Consider the following 18435-nt stretch of genomic DNA (forward strand, 5'->3'; position numbering starts at 1 on the left):
TGGGACACAGATGTGACTTCTATTTGTTTTAAGGTGTGGACGACTTAATACGTTATATAGGTCAAATAGACAATGCATTAAAAGGCACACCTCTTTTAATCTTGACATTTCCACCCATGATAAATATGCTTTTTATCAAATTCACATAAAATATCAACCACATAAGGACGCTGGATTACATTAATAACCCATTTTATTGCATAAGTGCAAAAAAAAAAAAAAAAAAAACCTGCCAAAACAACCACATTAATGAACAAAGCAGTAAAGGAAACTGTCAATCTGAAATATAAAAGTCGTTTTCCTTTGTAAACTTTTATTGGTGTGCCAAAAGGCAAAGATAAATTACTTGCATTGCAAATAAATACAAATTGTAAACAATTATCATGACAATATAGTGTTGATCAAATATGAGATAGTAAACAGATGGGTTTTTTTTATAAAATAGTCCTGAACCTCTGTTATCCAACTGTACTGAGAAAACTCTGGACAATCAAACCCTTTCCTCCTCAAAGCCTTCTGGGACTGTAGCCATGCACACTGTACGGTGCCATGAGCCACATTTTCTCCATTTCCCATTTTGTATATTTAAAGCTTCACAAAAAAAAAATCAGCTCCATACATTTGTTCATATACAGAAGACTAAAATCTTCTTGTTAAAAATACAAAGCTATAAATAACATGGTACCAAATGATGATAAATAAAGCAATTCTATAATACTGAGGGTTAATTGGCAAAAGAGAACATTACAATAAAATTCCTGGGATTTGTTATTGTTAAAGTATGAATGCAGAAAGCTCTACAGACCACACTATCGAGTTCAATTTATAAAGTCAAAATGGGAAAATAAACTTTTTGTGAGTGAGTGAAACAGAACTCTTAAGTGGCGAGAACAAAAAGTGTTTTTCCTGTTGCAAATCTGAAATATTATTCCTTTGGTAGTAGTTGCAAAACAGGCGTTAAGTGTCTTATTGCAGCAAACAACATCTCTGAACTGTCACCACAACAACCCCCAAAGGTGGCAACAACCAAGCATGAGTGCATTACAGTTGTGTGAAGCCCTTTCAGTTTATTAAAAATGTCCAGTTAGCTAACCCTAACCCTGACCACCCAAACCATTAGTGAACCTTGAACATCAACCGAGTGGGACATGAATGATAAAAAGTGATAATTCAAAAGGCAAAATACGTGCCTGAACCCGTTTGGCTCTCTTGCCAGGAAACTCTGTACCAGCAGCTCTTAGGCCCCACAATAAACATTTAATTTTTAGTCAGCAGCGTGCAAATAAAATCAAAAACAAGGTAAAAATCATCTATTTATACAAATTTCCAAAAAACCTCGCAGCTGAACAGCCAACTCAAACGAAAGTCTTCTCACTCACACATCAGCCTTTACAGTCCATACACATTCTAGTCTTTAAAACACTATCCAATCAGAGTCTTCATAAAAGCAGGTCTGTTGAAGGGCCAGTGGTATTGGTTGGGCACCGGTCCGTTCACGTTGCACTCGAAGAAGGAGAACATGGGGAACCATATGCGCGCCCGCCGGCTCTGCTGGTAGGCGCGTGTGTTGGCCAAGGTGTGGTAGTAGAGGAACAGGCGGGTGGTGATGTAGAAGGCTATGAACACGTCGATGGAGTAGTGCTCATGAGCCGCCAGGATGAAAAAGATCCCAAACAAGTTCAACACCCAGGAGATGGTGTGGATCAGATTCCAGCTTCGTGGAGTGTCTGCAGGATTGAATGGCATCATTAATTAACCTCTAACTCATACCTATTCCCAATTAAAGCTGTACACACGGTCGTTAGGAGCGAACACATAAAAGCATGAACTCACATTCGGTGACAAAAAAGTTGAGCATTGTGATGACTACAGTATGGCCGCTGAACATGTAGTCTCCACACGTGTGGACGCCGGTCAGAGTCATGCCAAAGCCGCTCCAGATAGCGAGCGCCCTCTGTATCTTTCCCCAGGTGTCACCGTACATCTGGGGGACAAAGGCTCCAGTTATCAGTCATGCTACGTAACTCAGTGACAGCTCTTCATCAGTTATCATAGCAGTAATGCTGACTCAAACAGCATAATCGTACCAATAGCATTTCAATGAGCATTGCCAGCCATTCCAAAACTGGAACTGGCAGACCTTATCTAATCTGTACGTGCATGTGTGATTCCCACCTTACTAGCGCACTGTAGATGCTGCCCAGGCACAGAGAGAGAGGTGACAAACATGGTGAAGCAACGAAGCAAAAATACCGTCCCCATCAAAGAGCACAGGCGCCTGAGCAGAATGGACCTGAGAGAGAAAAATAATAATGTTGTCGTTACCTGATGTTGTTATACTATATTGGTTGCAGTGCCTCAATACGCTAAAATCTCATTTATCTGAACTCATTGGGAATAAATCTCATTTGAGAAAATGAAATGCTCAGAACAAAGAAATACAGTGAAACAAAGTCACAATTCATGCTCTGTCAAGCACTTCATAAAGTGTATGTATTAACAAGGTCAAAATCAATATATATTCACATTACTGTATAGCCTAGCAGATATGGAACCAATTTGCACATATTCTTGTAGCATATTAGTAATGAGAGTATCTACAGCAGTGGGCTACCTGTGTTTGTGAAGCAGCAGGATCAACAGAAAGATGTAACACAAGATCAGGCCACAGGCTTCAGCCATTGCAAAAGCCCAAGGGATTCTGGGAACACTGTCGGAGGGCAAAAACATATATATCAGTGTGTAGATTAGATATCAGTGCAGCAGAATGTGTACATGAACTATGGAGTCTGGGTGGTTGCTCAACATAAGGCAGAATCTTCAAGGAGATATTTACTGAAGTTATATCAGTGCAAGACACTTCAAAGCCACAAAGGAAGACAAAGAATGAGCAGTTTATACCTGTCCAGAAATATGTCAGGCAGTGGTGGATATGTCCTCATGTCCGGGACACGCTCGTGTACGATGACCATGACGAAGGACGTGAATCCGAACACAAACATAACATAAACAGAACTGATGACTGTCTTCCAGACCTCCGGGTCCAGCCGGCCAGCCAGGTGCTGCCTACACTTCCCGTTGGAGTGTGTATGACACAGCACCCCTCCTGAACCGTATCCTGATCTATCACCGTCCCTCAGGCGCAGCTCAGTCCCGTTACGCAAGTGATCACCTCCGCTACACCTCCTGTCAACTCCGTTACAGCCCCACTCGGGCCCCGCAGCCCCCAGTGTGGCCCCAGCAGGTAGGCTGTCCGTTGAGCTGAGCCCCAGCTCCTCCAGCTGGGCCTGGTTCTGTCTCTGGAGCCTGCGAAGGGCCAAGGCCAGCCTCTTGATGTCTCCCAGCACACTGAGGCCCAGCGGGGGGCCGCGCAGGTCAGCCTCAGTCAGAGCCAGCAGGCTGGTGCCGTCCAGGCGGTGCTGGGTACACAACAACTCCACATACTCCCCGAAGCCTTCTTCCCTCAGCCACCGGGCCACGCGCTTACAGCTCCAGGCGCTCACACTCTCCTCTGGTGGAGCCATAACACTGCAGACAGGCAGAGACAGAGTCAGGCACACAGTAGAAATGTTGCACTACGCCTAATCTGGATGGCAGTCAGCCTATTCTGTGATAGGTAATCTGCTGAGCTGACCGGTTAGTCTAGGGCAGCTTGTTAGTGCACTTAGCACTTCATAGGCTACTTGGTGCTATTACATCAGCTGTGTTCGGGTCAGTAACTGTACAGTACGGCGTTGGCCTATAATCATGTGTTGACATACTGATCCATATAAAGCAGGCCTACAGTGTGTGTCCCTCCAAAACAAACTAGAATACAACCTAGCTAAGTGTAACTAACTGTATTATATCACAAACGTAATATGCTTAACTGTTTACTCTGTCTCATGGTAGGTATTACTGCCAAATCAAAACCAAAATAGCAACAAACCATACAGGCTGCTCAGTGGTGCTTCACTCAGTAAACAAGCAGAGTCTATTCCACTATCATGGAGGCTATATGTTCCTCTGCAACAGGAGGATTCAGCTACTGATGAAACACACTCCTGTCCTCTCCCTCTCGCTGCCCTTTGACCTGCTGATAAGCTCACCACAGCACCGCTCTCCACAACCCCTGCTGCTCCAAAGGTCTGCAAGGCTCAGCCAATACTACTGCAGCATATAGCTGAACTTGAGCAACAGGCTACAAGCTGGCTTGACAGTAGATAAAGACTAAAATAACACACCCAAGCAGCTTTCTCATCAGCAGCAGTCCATGAGACATCACAAGGCTTTTAAATGAATATTACACTTATCAAAAAGGACTATGGGAAAACACTACTCTTCATGAGAGCAAAGTCAATGAGAGTAGCTGGTTGGTATTAGAAAGTGACAGTAATTGGCTGAGCAGACTTACAGACCAGGTCGACTGTATGGTTACCTTAGGTTATGGCCTACATCCAAGAGAAACACAGGCTTAGATTAGCACTGATGAAAGCTCTCACAGAGATCAGATATAGGCATAGCTAGGGATGTCATGTATGCAAACAATCATGCAAATAAAACAACTCCAGGGTGGGTGGATGCCAGGACAACTGGTCATGCAGAAAGACAAATAACAGGCCCATTAACTTCACCTCATATGTAACGGGCCATGTCAGGTTTTGTCACAGTCCCTGATGAGCTAATGCAAATCAACTGACAAGTCAGAAATGACAGCTGTCATGCTGAAGCCCACAACCCCAACTAATGTAACTCACCTCAGTAGCTGCTGCCTGTTCCCTCCTCATACACTCTCCAGCTAGGAGACAGATAGCTGTTTCCTTTGCCAAGCCTCACAATAACAGTAGCAACATGCCGCTTCTCTAGCCTGGAGCTTTACTTGGGATTCATAAGTGCCATGTCAGCTTCCCTGGCGGGCTTACAGTGAGTCACACAGAGCAGTGACACAGCTGTGGGAAAGAAAGCCCTTCAGTTTGTGAGTGTGAGAGAGAGAGAGAGAGAGAAAGAGAGAGAGAAACTCTGACAAAGGGCTGATAGTCTATTCAGCGGGTGAATGTTAGGCTACATTGTAACGTCGAGCTGCTACATTCCAACCAGAGATAAACACTGGATAAATCCTTTGGGTAAATCATATCAGTATTTGGGCGTTGACAACTTGGGATATTATTAAATTAGTTTAGCAATAAAAATGATTTTCTTGACTTTAAAAAAAATGAGAATATATGTCAAAACACAAACAAGTCAAAGAAATAGTCAGTCAGTCGCTTAAAACTTTAAAGAAAACAGTAAAGTCTTACCCAAACTCCACTGTCACTCCGCTACTGAAGGCTGTGGGCGTGCTGTCTGTCCGCGGGGCTTGACGTTAAGCTCACAACAGTATTTCATAGCCAACATGCTTCTGACAACCTGGCAACACCAAACAGGAAGAGACGACAACAATAAACAACATGAAGAAGAGAGCGTCGGGGACCACGGTGACCCCATGGTGGGTCACACTGACATCTGCTGGTCAAATGCAGGAAGAACGTGGATTTGGTCAATTGACAGGCTACAGTTCTCTATATCCTACAGAGGTGGATTTCACAGGCTATATACTCTTAATTTGGTAACTAATACAGGAAACAGTTCTCAAGTCAGTGCTGTGAGTGTGTGTAAATACATCTAGTCCATTATTGAATGCTGTCCCTTTGCCCAGCTGCACCACCTGTCTTTGACAGTCACAGGCTGTGAGTGGAGCACAGCTGTTGCTGCAACAGTTTTCAGTATCAGAGCAAAGGCACAGGGGGCAGCATGATTTCGTTTTAGGTAAAGAACAGAGTGTGTATACCCTAGACTACTTGCTTAGACTTGCTGAAATGAGTGGCGGAGGGCTGTTTACAGGTGCTGCGTCAGCTCTGAGACACGATACGAGAGACTCTGAGCAGAGGAAGACAGACTCAGAAGAGAGGAACAGGTGTATGTGTGAGACAGAGGATTCAGAGAGGGGGAAGTGTGCGTGGGACATCCCATCTCTCGAGGAGCTGGAGGTGGTTTTACATTCAGCCCCACGCTCCTGTCGCCACGGAGATGAGGTGTGGCCCAACCTGTATCTAGGAGACATGTGGGTATCTGTGCATGTCCTCATGTACTGTTTTTGAAGTGCATATATATACTGTATATGTGTGTGTGTCTGGTTTCTTGTTTATGAGATACACATGCTGTCTCTGCCAGGTATATGTCCCATGACAAGTTTGGGCTGTGGCAGCTGGGCGTCACTCATGTTGTGAATGCAGCTCATGGTAAGATGTGCTGTAAAGGCAGTGATGATTTCTATGGAACCACAGTGACTTACTATGGAGTCCCAGCCAACGACCTGCCGACATTTGACCTTTCACCTTTCTTCTACCCCGCCGCTCAGTTCATTCACCAGGCTTTGACGTCCGGAGGTACCGTAAGCCGTCACATACGTTATTACACAGCTATTGCAAAGGACAGCATACACACACCTGTTCTGTCCTTCTGACACAAACCTGAGCTTTCAGTCTGCATGTGTGATGTTTTCCAGGCAAGGTGTTAGTACACTGTGCTGTGGGTGTGAGCCGATCGGCCGCGCTGGTCCTCGCCTACCTCATGATCCACCACCGCCTCAGCCTTCTGTCCTCTGTGCGCTCTGTGCAACTGAAACGCTGGATTTTCCCTAACAGAGGCTTCCTGCTGCAGCTTATTACTCTGGACCAAAAACTGCAGGAGGAGAGAAATAACGGGTTGACTGAGCCGTGATAAAATGGAGCGGAGGTGGGGGTTAATTGGAACATCCTGCCCACATAACGAGTACCCATAAGGCATGAAAATAAACTAATCCTCCTTATTAAGGTCCCTTTATCATATTTTATACAGTGTGGACTGGAGGAATGGCAGTTGACGTCTTCATTTTACGCCATGCAAGTCAGTCTCCAGTTGTACCACTTGCACCATTATGAGTCACGAGCAGTACTGTATGGCAGTCAGATACCATCAATATAACAATTCAACTCTGTTCACCCCCCCTCCTCGATGTAATCTGATGTGACCTCAGTGGCAACAGAGACTTGCCCTGTCTTTCTGTCTCTGGATCTTTGGCATCACTGAACAGCAAAGACCATGACTACACATCTAGTGAGCGAGAACGCACTGAACGAAGAGCTAATTTTGGAGCCGGCCGGCATTCAAATAACCACCTGCTCATGTCCCTCACTGTCAGACTCCACACACACACACACACACACACACACACACAGTTGCAGACTCTGGCATTGAGTGTACACAGACAGTGGAGTCGTATTGAGGTCTGTTGGAGCAGCACTGCCTCTCTGAGCAGAATGTCAGGGAGCAATACGCCGCAGGACCTGGCGCTCATTAAAGAGCTGGAGTTCATCTTGGATTCCTGCACACTTGAGCTTACACCAGTGGACGAGATCTGGCCCAACCTGTACATAGGAAACGTGTGAGTGTCTCGCCTGTTTGCATGTTCTGTTGCAGGGATCAATACAGAGGACTGACACTGACACTAAGCCTTATCGATCAGTTTTAATGGTCTGAGAAATTACAGTTGCAGTTACAGACTGTCTGTACTCTATGATATGGTTTCAGATGTTTCCTTCTCATTCACCGTGTTGGTCTTTTTGTGTGTGTGTGTGTGTGTGTGTGTGTGTGTGTTTCCCAGGGCCGTGGCACAGAACAGAAGCACATTAAGTAAGCTTGGCATCACACATGTCCTGAACGCAGCACACGGCAAGCAAGGCAGCATTGGTGACCAGAGTTTTTATGGGAACACCTGTTTGTACTGCGGCATTCCTGCAGAGGATTCAGACCACTTTGACCTCAGCCAGTACTTCAAACCTGCAGCTGACTTCATACATAAGGCCCTGAAGAGCAAAGATGGTATGATGTGTGTGTGTGTGTGTGTGTGTGTCTTTACAGCAGTGCAGCTACACCTACTGCTATGAAAGTGCAACATTCTCCCATCAAATTTTTACTTTTCCCCCGTTACTTTGCATCCATTTTCCTTCACATCCTCTCTCCCCTCTCACCCCGCTGTACAGGAAAAGTGTTGGTGCACTGCATCATGGGTATGAGCCGCTCAGCCACGTTGGTGCTGGCATACTTGATGCTGCAGCGGCGGCTCCCTCTCTCCGATGCTCTGAAGCACATGATCCAACGGCGAGCCATTTACCCCAACCGGAATTTCCTGTCCCTCCTCCTCAAGCTGGACACACAGCTGGGGCGCAGGAGGAGGCTGTGTCCTCTCCTCTGACGCCCCTCCTTCACTCCTTCCCTTTCCTCCTCTCCTCTATTACATCAGCCACGGTCACTTCACAAACTCTCTCCTTCTTCATGTGTTGCATCCCACTCCACTTGATATAAACAATAACTTGTAAATAATGATTTTGTGTGCAGTGTAAATTAGCTTCCAATCAGTGAAACGATACACATTTAAATTCTGTATTTTTATATCCTTGCTCTCAGAACATTTCATGCAAAGGTTTGACATGTCTTGCTGATATGTTGTTGTAAATACCTAAGTACAGAATTGTATAGTACAGGTTCATTTTCATATTCAAACTATAGTATTTACCATTGAAAATGTTACCAGACAAGTCAATCTTCTCAGTCATGTCCATAAGCTTTGTACATACAGCTTTATGTCTTCTGTTGTGAATATCCATTAAATATACCTTTTTATGAAGTTTCATTGAAATATTTTGTCTGACTTGTAGTAACCTATGGTGGAAATAATGAGTTTAAAGATTATATTTTTAGATATTTTTATGTGCAGTCCATTTTATACAATACACATCTTTGAATAGTTTGCTTAATTAAGTGCCACAACATGTCATTCTTCTAATCCTTTAACAAAGGTGAAGCTTTTGCTTTTAGACCTAAGTCTACTATATAACCTAATACATTTATTTGCTGATCCAACATATTTTTTTCCCCTTAAAATATGACCTAAACATATTTTTCTGCTTGCATACTGTATATTTTATGTGCTGTGGGTGTGACCTTTGTCAGGGGACAAGAGTAGGACATAGAAAAGATGAGTAGAAGCAGGAGTGGGCAAAATTTTTAGCACACAGGCCACAAGGGACTTTGTAAATTTGCTGCAGGGCCATACACTTTTCAGTGGCACTTATCAATCGTAATGGTTTTTAAATGTTTGTTCTGTTTTCACTTAACCCAGACTATGGCAGCTTATCTTCCTGACAGAAGCCTCCTCTGTGGGCGACTAACAAAAACAGACAGAAGGCAAATAGATAGTGCTGTTAAATATTTTATCTAATTATCTTTTTCATGAGGCAGAATATGTTTGACAAGGGGAATGAATGCAGATCTCTAAAAAGAATACTTACATGGACTCTTTGTATTATAACCAAGAGGCGAATCACTGATAATGAATAACTAATCATTTGACAGTATTTTAAATTAGGATGTAATACCAGATAAAAACACAGTTTCCTACTCTTGTGCACAATGAATAATGTCAAAGCAAAGGAAGAAAAAGGTTGTAATGAGGAATTATTATTATTATAATATTATTTATTTTACAAAATCCAATGCTTTTAATGTGCATAAACTACTCTTTTAATGAATTCTAAATAGATCATGATTTTATCAATATGCCAAATGGAGCTAAAGTATCCACAGTTCTGGTAAATTGTCCACAGATCATATTTCTTAAAGGGCCAGACCAGCAGGCCTTACTTCACTCCTGGGTGGCAGCAGAGACACACACACTATGTTACATAATAATCTGAGGGTCATGGAAACTGAACAAGTTAACTTTTGTTAATGTTCATGTGTGATGATACCATATTTTCCATAAGCATTAACTTAAGGCATGTAGTTGCAGTTATAATGGATAATAATGTGTTGCACAGGGCCTGCGCTGTGGATGAATACAATCTGCAGGATGTTTTTGTCACTAATGAGTATTTGATTACAGAGTTAAAAAAGGAAACAGGCCACAGTTGTGTGTGAGTGTTTATAAAGGAATAAGAGCCGGCACGGTAAGAGAAGGGTTTGCGCTGCCTCAGGAAGGTAAGTTCCCATGATTGAATGTGAAAACAGGTTAGTTTTGGGATCTTTCAGGTCTGTTTGCTCAATCTGTCACCTCTGGCTTTACCAGTGAAGATGACTGTCTGCATCAAGTAAACAAGCTGATGAAGCTGTCTAAGAAAAGAGCTAAAAGAGCATTCAAAGAAGTGTTATGTATCTATATTGTGAAGAGAAGTAATAAAAATAAGAATAATAACACCTTATTTTCTATAGCAACTTAAAAACAGTTTACAAAGTGCCTTTGACAGTCAAAATGAGAGCAAAATACTCAAAATGAATTTATAAAAGCAATGGAACAGTGTGAAACTAAATTAATTAAATTAAGAGAAGAGAAGAGGAAGAGAGGTGGAGAAGAGCAACATTCAGAAGTGGTAGTGGTTGGGGGACTATATATATAATATACATATTTTGATTTTGATTATATATCTAGGGAACATACTCAAGTCATGGTGAAAGCCTATTAGAAGTCTCCTTACACTCACTGTGTGTGTTTGTTTGTTTGTTTGTTTGTGTGTGTGTGTGTGTGTGTGTGTCAGTATGTCTCTTAGGGAGCCTCCATACGACCCTCCCACTGTCTCCGAGCTGCAGGACTTCCTGCTGGCAGACAGACGGCCGACTGGGCATCTCAACCAAGTCTGGCCCAACCTTTACATAGGCAACGAGTAGGTTCACACACAACAACATGCATGCACACATGTATGTATGTAATCATTCCCCACTCATATGTGTGGATGTATTTCAGGGTGGCGGCTCGGGACAAACCCACTCTCCACAGCCTGGGCATAACACACATTGTGAATGCGGCCCACAGTCCGCCCAGCCGTGGCCCAGGACCTTGTTTCTACGTCAACACCGGCCCGCGTTTCTACAGAGACATGTCAGTGGACTATTATGGGGTGGAGGCTGATGATGCGATAGGCTTCGCCCTCAGTCCTTTCTTCTACCCGACAGCACGATACATCAGAGCCGCACTGGCCATGGGAGGCAAGTCAGTCACACTTAGAGCCAAGGGTTGAAGTAACTAATTACATTTACTCACGTTACTGTAATTGAGTATAGCTTACAGTGTACTTGTACTTTTTTGAGTATTTTTTAAAGTTTTAAAGTTGGTAATTTGACTTTTACTTAAGTACATTTTCACTGAAGTACTGTACTTCACTACATTTTAAATCACATCCATTCAGTGGTGGAAAAAGTACTCAAATCCTTTACTCAAGTAAAAGTATCAAAACCATAATGGAAAAATACTCCAGTAAAAGTAAAAGTTCTGCATTCAAAAGTTTACTTCAGTAAAAGTATAGAAGTATTAGCAGTAAAATGTAGTGAAGTATGAAAAGTAAAAGTACTCTTCTTTCAGAGTGTTAAATTGATGCCTTAACCTGTAAGAAGTATTTTAATGTTGTAGGTCAAACTGCTCCATATACTGTTGGGGAGTTTAAACTCTAACAATGCAACATATTTTATGAGCTTATTGTATGTTTTGCATGTAAAACCGTATTCTGCAGAGTAAATAGTAACTACAGTTGTCAGATAAATGTAGTGGAGGAAAAAGTACAATATGTCCCTCTGAAATGTCTCATCAAATGGAAAAACTACTGAAGTACAGTACTTAAGGAAATGTACTTAGTTACTTTCCACCTCTGCCTAATTGTGAATTGCCGAGCACCTAGAATGTAAAATGTAAGTAATAATAATTTATGATAGGCTATTCAATCTTCACCTGCAGTGAATTTTCCATTTCATTTTTTGGTAATGAAATCAGATAGGCTGATAGTTGATGAAAGTGTATTTCAAGTTCAGCCTTTGTAGTCTATTTTTCTTTTGGATTTGAATAATGATGAATGGACTGAACTGATAGAAAAAGCCTTTGTATGACAGTGAACTTCCTGAATACAGTAGCAGGAGAACAGCCAATCACAGAAGAGACAGGGGCTCTGTCACGGAACTGGTGGAACGAAAAGTTGGTGAATTGCGGAAGTGAAAAGTTGCATTGCTTTGGCTGCTGTCAGAGAGGAAGAAAAAACTTGGAATGAAGGCTAATGCAAATGAAGCTGACATTTCTATAAGGCAAGAGTATTCATCATCATCACCACCATCTTTCTTCTTCTTCTTCTTCTTCTTCTTCTTCTTCTTCTTCCTTTTCATGATTACAACGGGCCATTTAATCATTCTGGGATCGCAGGGATATTTGTAATATTTATTGTGGTTCTGACCCTTAACCTCAATATTTAGTTGCTTATAATGTTGGCAATTTAAGAATTTAAGTTTCCTCCCTGTTTTTTCTCATTATTTTCTATTGGTTGTGATTAAAGGCTGTGTCAGAGTCACATTTTCGAACTTCACCCCCCCTACTGCAAAGTTAATGTACCCATCTATATCAAACTTCAGCAATATATTAAGACTTCTTTTAGAGCTGCATAATATGAGTAAATAATTTTGGACTAAAATATCAACTGGAACGTTAAAATTCCAAGGTCACAATGTGACTCCAGGTTGAGATAAATGTAGAGTAACATGGAAGCTCGACTTCCATTTCTGAGTTTGATCGTTTAGGAGAGAGAGAAGAGATGGCTCTGTTTTTAACAGCGTTTAAATAGCAAAACCACACAAACAAACAACAATAGTCTAGTTACACGTACACTATTGACTGTAGTGGAACTTACAAATCTCTATAGAAATAAAACTATACAGGCAGCACATTATTTTAGATATCGTTGTTGATATCGTTTACTGAGAAGAAATGCAAAACAAAGGGTTTGTGGGATTTGGGGGATGTAAGGGGGGGGGTTTGGAAATGGATGGAGGGGGGTTGGGTGTGAGAGCACAGGTGTTAATATGCTCACATTGAAGAATTGGAGGATTTGTTAGAGTCTGAGTTGAAAGTTGACTCCATCTTGTCCTCCTTGTTCTTCTTCTTTTTCTCCTTACGCTTTGGAGTAAGGGCATCAGCGATTCTACGCAGCAAGCTACGCTTCTTTTTTTTCTTCTTCTCCAAAAGTTCATTGAGGTCCCTCTCCAGAACAGCAAGCTTATCCGCCATGAAGGCTTTTCTCTTTGCCCACTCTCGCTCTTTCTCCTCCAGGGCCTGCTCGTTGTCAATTTTGGCCCTGAGGAGACCGGCCCTCTCCTCCTGCTGCTGGAGGAGGCAGCTCTCTAACTTCTGCTCAGTGTGCTTCAGAGCAGCTGTGATTCTGGTTTCAGCCTGGGCCTGTGCCTGAGCCTGGGCCTTTTCCTGGACCTGTTCTCGGGCCTTTTCCTGGGCCTTTTCCCGGGCCTGTTCCTGGGCCTGGACTTGGGCCTGTTCCTGGGCCTTTTCCTGGGCATGGACCTGGGCCTGGACCTGGACCTGGGCCTTTTCCTGGGCATGGACCTGGACCTGTGCCTTTTCCTGGGCCTGTTTCTGGGCATTTTCCTTGGCCTTTTCCTGGGCCTGGACTTGGGTCTGTTCCTGGGCCTTTTCCTGGGCATGGACCTGGGCCTGGACCTGAACCTGTGCCTTTTCCTTGGCCTTTTGCTGGGCATGGACCTGGGCCTGGACCTGGACCAGTGCCTTTTCCTCGGCCTGTTTCTGGGCCTTTTCCTGGGCCTTTTCCTGGGCCTTTTCCTGGGCCTGTTCCTGGGCCTTTTCCTGGGCCTCGACTTGGGCCTTTTCCTGGGCCTCGACTTGGGCCTTTTCCTGGGCTTTTTCCTGGGCCTGGACCTGGACCTGTGCCTTTTCCTGGACCTGTACCTGGACCTGTGCCTTTTCCTGGACCTGTTCCTTGGCCTGTTCCTGGGCCTTTTCCTGGGCATGGACCTGGACCTGTGCCTGGACCTGTGCCTTTTCCTTGGCCTGTTTCTGGGCCTTTTCCTTGGCCTTTTCCTGGGCCTGGGCCTGTTCCTGGGTCTCGACTTGGGCCTTTTCCTGGGCCTCGACTTGGGCCTTTTCCTGGGCCTTTTTCTGGGCATGGACCTGGGCCTGGACCTGGACCTGGACCTGTTCCTTGGCCTGTTCCTGGGCCTTTTCCTGGGCCTTTTCCTGGGCATGGACCTGGGCATGGGCCTCGACTTGGGCCTTTTCCTGTGCCTGAGCCTGTACTTGGGCCTGTTCGGCCAAGCCCAGGAACATGAACTGGAGCTGGGTCTGGGCAGAAGAGTCCAGGTCCAGAATCTCCTTAAGATGTTCATCTGCCTCCCTCATAGTCTGGTATTCCTGGCTGGTCCATTTCCTCTGGGTCTGTTGCTGCTTCTCGGCAGAAGAGTCCAGGCCCAGAGCCAGCTTAAAATATGCTTCTGCCTCTATCATCATCAGATGCTCCTGGCTGCTCCATTTGCTCTGGACCTGTTCCTGGACCTGGACCTGTTCGGCCAGGCCCAGGAACATGAACTGGACCTGGGTGTGGTCAGAAGAGTCAAGGTCCAGAATCTTCCTGACATATTCATCTGCGTCCCTCATCGTCTTATAGTCCTGCCTGCTCAATTTCGTCTGGGTCTGTTCCTCGTTCTGGACAGAAGAGTCCAGGCCCAGAACCAGCTTCAACTGTTTTCCTGCCTCTATCAGCAGCAGATGTTCCTCGCTGCTGGAGACTGGGTCCAGGAGCCCAGTCTTCCTCTCCCCAGGGAATTCCAGGTAGGTCTGCCGCGCAGTGCTGTGGGCGGGGCTTACCTGGGCATCCTCCGGCTCCGTGTTGTGTTGGATCTCCATGTATTTATTTCTCTTGTCTCTCTTTCTCTCTCTTTTTGTCTTGTGTGTCGCCTCCATCGTGCCAAAAAGTGAAATGCCTCTGTGCACTTGGAATTGTAACCTCACACTGCATTCACTGCCCTCGTTGTGACACCACAATGTATGAAGTTAGTAAGATTCCAAGTTCCCCTTGATTGACAGGACTGTCAAAGATTCTGTGTGTTTTGATTTGATTTGATTTTTTTATGTGTCTAGCTTCAGTTAAGTGAATAAAAGTGTATTTTCTGGGTTTAACTACAAGAACTGTAATGTGATTTAAAATCATTCCAGTTAGTGAGTGTTTGGAAAGAGTATTTTGGTTCTTGTTGAGAACCACTGCACTATGTCATCTAACTAATGTCATCTACACACAGAGGTGGTAGAAGTACACAAATTCCTTACTCATATAAAAGTGCAAATACTCATCTAAAAATATACTCTGGTAGAAGTTGAAGTACCGTTTCAAATCCTTTACTCAAGTCAAAGTATAAAAGTACATGGTCTTAAATTTACTTAAAGTATTAAAGTAAAAGTCGTTCTCCAAAATTAATTTCTAATGTTCTAAACTGGTTCTCTGTTGAGCTTTCCTCTGAATCACAGATGAGAAAGAGTCTGCAGCTCAAATCACAAACGTTAATTCTAGCAGCTGAATTCACTAACGTTAATTTTCTCTCTCTTGTTGCTTCTCTCTTCTTCGTGTTGCTTCTCTCTCTGTCCCTTTCCTTCCTTTTTGGTGTCGCTTTGCTGAACAAGCAGCCAATCACATTTGGCTCTTGATCAGCCGCTTCCGGGATGGAAGCTGTCTGATGTGGAAAATTAAAAAAAAAATTGAAAATCAGTTGATGATTTCCCGAGAGTAATGAGTCTGTTTTGAAAATGTAGTGAGTAGAAAGTACAGATTTTTCTTTTGAAATGTAGTGAGTAAAACTAAAAAGTCTTCAGTGAAAGAAAAACTTGAGTAAAGTACAGATACTTGAAAATCCTACTTAAGTACAGCAATGAAGTATTTTTACTTTGTTACATCCCACCTCTGCATCCATTACAAAGTACAAATTTTGTACTCTGTAAGCAACAGAAACAAATTGTGGGCCCTTTGCAGTGAACAGTCAGTCAGCAAAGAAGATAAGAGTAATCTAGCTTTACTTTTTCTTGCACTTTATTTTATAATTTCCAAATTTTCCAATTTGAAGAATCTAGTTTGAATCCTCTCATCCTTTTAGAATTCAGATCTAACAGTGTTCTCTTTTCTAAAAAGTAACTTTTACTCTGAGTACATTTTAAATGAGCTACTTTTTACTTTTACTTAAGATTTTTACACCAGTACTTTTACTTCTATTTTAGTAAAATATCAGCAACATAACAATACTTCTACATATAGGATATTTTTGTACTCACCACTGTGATTGAATCCCCATTTGACTGATGCTGCATATCTGCTGGAGAAAGTGACCCAGGGGTGTGTCCTGCCTCAGGACGGGTGTTTGTCCACTGTCTGATGGGCGTGAGCCGCTCTTCAACACTGGTGCTGGCCTTCCTGATGATCACTGAGGGCCTGCGGCTGCAGGAGGCGGTGGAGGCAGTCAGACCGCACAGAGACATCTGCCCCAACCCGGGCTTCCTGATGCAGCTCCGCAGCCTGGACACCGGCCTGGAGAGGGAGAGGAGGAGACGACGGCAGGCACAGACACTGTAAAGACACACACACACACACACACACACACACACACACACAGACACACACACACACACACACACACAGACAAACACACAGTTATTGGTGGGATATCTGAGACTACATATACACTTCCACATAGACACACACACACACACACACACACACACACACACACGTCTCTATCGCTGCAGAGGTCAGTCAGCCCAGCAGGAGGAAACACCACCTCTAATGGAGTTGCGGGAAATTCTATGGCACAACAGGAAGCCAATGGGCCCCGTCAATCAAGTCTGGCCCAACCTGTACATTGGGAATGAGTGAGTAGAGAAATCACAACCAACAGAGTGAAATATTATGTACTATTAAGATATCATAATGTATCAGTGTGTGTGTGGTGTGTTCCTGCAGGTCTGTGGCGCGGGACAAAGCCACGCTCTCGTCCCTGGGTGTAACTCACATAGTGAATACTGCGGCAGGGCCTCACCGGATCAACACAGGCCAGCAGTTCTACAGCGAGCTTCAGGTGGAATACCACGGTGTCGAGGCCGCAGACCATCCCCAGTTTAACCTCCAGCCTCACATCAGCCCTGCTGCACACTTCATAGACAACGCTCTGAAGCAAAACGGTCAGTGTGCAAATAGACCAACTCTCCCACATGTCAGTAACAAGCTAATTCATATTGTAGTCAGGAGCATAATATAGCACCCAGACTTTTTTGAGGGGGCACAAATTCACACAAACAATACAAATCAGTAGAAAAAAGACATAGTTATTGCCAGCTTGGCAATGGCTGCCTGTTTTCAGGTTGCTAACTTATGTGTGGAAGGAACTAAAAACATGAAGTACATTGGGGATTACAGAGGAATCAGCTAATACATAATTAGAATCATTGATACTAAATATTTCAAATGAATACCAACAGAAACATCCCCATTTATTTTATGTTTGACAGATGTTAGGTATCAAGTATCTGAGGGGGCATGAACACTTTGAATGGGCATGAGACTACTGATAGGCATCTTTAGCAAAGTTGTACTATTCTGAAATTTTGAAGAAGTCAATTCCATGTAGGTATTACTAAACAAGGATTAAATGGGAAACAGACCTGGATTGAACTTCTGAGAATTTTGACTGGAAGCTGGTGTGTGAGAGTGCTCAGGATTTCTCTCATAACAGTCGACATTCGACAACTCTTACACAGGATTTACTGTGAACTGAACGCCAAGTAAATTAAAGTATTACTCCAAATACCCAGATGCAAGACTGAAACAGGCAGGCTTTTACATGTATGAGTGACAGAAACCATTTCTTTTTCACCAGTGTTGGGGAGGCTTTCTGACCTGAATGCAAAATAGAGAACCTAATACTGGGTTGGTAGTGGATACATAGATGCACATTTCTTGTTTGCTGCACCTGTGGTGGGAACGTGAATTTTTCCTGACTCACTGGAGTGGGAAAGTAAGAGGGACGAGTTATATCTTTAAGCTTTGGGATGACAGACACTTGTATTCTGTTGAGGTTATGACTATTGGATGGAGTTATCTGGATACTTGGCTTGACTGTACAGTGTTAAATTGAGAATCTAAATAAATATATTATTGAAAAAGTATTACTAAACAGACTAGGATCTGTGTATGCTCCAGGAAAGGTATTGGTCCACTGTGCCATGGGCGTCAGCCGCTCCGGAGCGCTGGTTTTGGCGTATCTGATGATCTGCCAGGGCCTCCGGCTGGTCGAAGCCATCGTCGCTGTGCGTCTGAACCGAGACGTCGGGCCCAACTCTGGGTTTCTGGAGCAGCTCAGACAGCTGGACCTGAGCCTCAGTCTACAGAGGAGGAAGCACACTGACACATCATGAGGAGGGACACACACTCAGACAGGAACATGCCATTTCACTCTTGACACACACACACACACACATACGCACTGAACCCACAATCAGAAGACTGTTATGTTTGAATACGCATGTTTTAATAATGAATAAAACTGCCAGAAACAGAAATGTGG

The 18435-nt window shown here is 43.7% G+C and overlaps 4 protein-coding genes across 4 annotated transcripts; 3 read left to right on the forward strand and 1 right to left on the reverse strand.

Moving 5' to 3' along the window:
* Positions 1–306: 306 nt before the first annotated feature.
* LOC139923010 (sphingomyelin synthase-related protein 1-like) lies at positions 307–3524 on the reverse strand. Its single transcript, XM_071913686.2, has 5 exons — positions 2902–3524; positions 2615–2710; positions 2176–2293; positions 1834–1984; positions 307–1727 (listed from the first exon to the last, which is right to left on the reverse strand). The coding sequence occupies exons 1-5, from the start codon at positions 3522–3524 to the stop codon at positions 1423–1425; spliced, it is 1293 nt and encodes a 430-aa protein (XP_071769787.1). The 3' UTR covers positions 307–1422.
* Positions 3525–5834: 2310 nt separating this feature from the next.
* Positions 5835–6738, forward strand: LOC139922339 (dual specificity protein phosphatase 13A-like). Its single transcript, XM_071912836.2, has 3 exons — positions 5835–6079; positions 6190–6404; positions 6524–6738. Exons 1-3 carry the CDS (start codon positions 5835–5837, stop codon positions 6736–6738), a joined length of 675 nt encoding a protein of 224 aa, XP_071768937.1.
* Positions 6739–7316: 578 nt separating this feature from the next.
* Positions 7317–8251, forward strand: LOC139923020 (dual specificity protein phosphatase 13A). Its single transcript, XM_071913698.1, has 3 exons — positions 7317–7441; positions 7661–7878; positions 8040–8251. Exons 1-3 carry the CDS (start codon positions 7317–7319, stop codon positions 8249–8251), a joined length of 555 nt encoding a protein of 184 aa, XP_071769799.1.
* A 2339-nt stretch (positions 8252–10590) lies between these two features.
* Positions 10591–18354, forward strand: LOC139922346 (uncharacterized). Its single transcript, XM_078288668.1, has 6 exons — positions 10591–10715; positions 10796–11037; positions 16228–16444; positions 16622–16744; positions 16836–17053; positions 18072–18354. Exons 1-6 carry the CDS (start codon positions 10591–10593, stop codon positions 18284–18286), a joined length of 1140 nt encoding a protein of 379 aa, XP_078144794.1. The 3' UTR covers positions 18287–18354.
* The last annotated feature ends 81 nt before the right edge of the window (positions 18355–18435 follow it).

Source organism: Centroberyx gerrardi, chromosome 15, assembly GCF_048128805.1.
Source record: "Centroberyx gerrardi isolate f3 chromosome 15, fCenGer3.hap1.cur.20231027, whole genome shotgun sequence".
In the NCBI taxonomy this organism is placed as follows: Eukaryota; Metazoa; Chordata; class Actinopteri; order Beryciformes; family Berycidae; genus Centroberyx; species Centroberyx gerrardi.

Excerpts from the sequence above, each read along its gene's own strand:
- LOC139922346 (XM_078288668.1), top strand. The coding sequence starts at position 10,591 with ATGTCTCTTAGGGAGCCTCCATACGACCCTCCCACTGTCTCCGAGCTG. Across the intron at positions 16,745-16,835 it reads AACCTGTACATTGGGAATGA|GTCTGTGGCGCGGGACAAAG; the intron begins GTGAGTAGAGAA and ends GTGTTCCTGCAG. Across the intron at positions 17,054-18,071 it reads CAACGCTCTGAAGCAAAACG|GAAAGGTATTGGTCCACTGT; the intron begins GTCAGTGTGCAA and ends TGTATGCTCCAG.
- LOC139922339 (XM_071912836.2), top strand. The coding sequence starts at position 5,835 with ATGAGTGGCGGAGGGCTGTTTACAGGTGCTGCGTCAGCTCTGAGACAC. Across the intron at positions 6,080-6,189 it reads AACCTGTATCTAGGAGACAT|GTATATGTCCCATGACAAGT; the intron begins GTGGGTATCTGT and ends TGTCTCTGCCAG. Across the intron at positions 6,405-6,523 it reads CCAGGCTTTGACGTCCGGAG|GCAAGGTGTTAGTACACTGT; the intron begins GTACCGTAAGCC and ends GATGTTTTCCAG.
- LOC139923020 (XM_071913698.1), top strand. The coding sequence starts at position 7,317 with ATGTCAGGGAGCAATACGCCGCAGGACCTGGCGCTCATTAAAGAGCTG. Across the intron at positions 7,442-7,660 it reads AACCTGTACATAGGAAACGT|GGCCGTGGCACAGAACAGAA; the intron begins GTGAGTGTCTCG and ends TGTGTTTCCCAG. Across the intron at positions 7,879-8,039 it reads GGCCCTGAAGAGCAAAGATG|GAAAAGTGTTGGTGCACTGC; the intron begins GTATGATGTGTG and ends CCCGCTGTACAG.
- LOC139923010 (XM_071913686.2), bottom strand. The coding sequence starts at position 3,524 with ATGGCTCCACCAGAGGAGAGTGTGAGCGCCTGGAGCTGTAAGCGCGTG. Across the intron at positions 2,711-2,901 it reads CCTGACATATTTCTGGACAG|TGTTCCCAGAATCCCTTGGG; the intron begins GTATAAACTGCT and ends GCCCTCCGACAG. Across the intron at positions 1,985-2,175 it reads ATCTACAGTGCGCTAGTAAG|ATGTACGGTGACACCTGGGG; the intron begins GTGGGAATCACA and ends TTTGTCCCCCAG.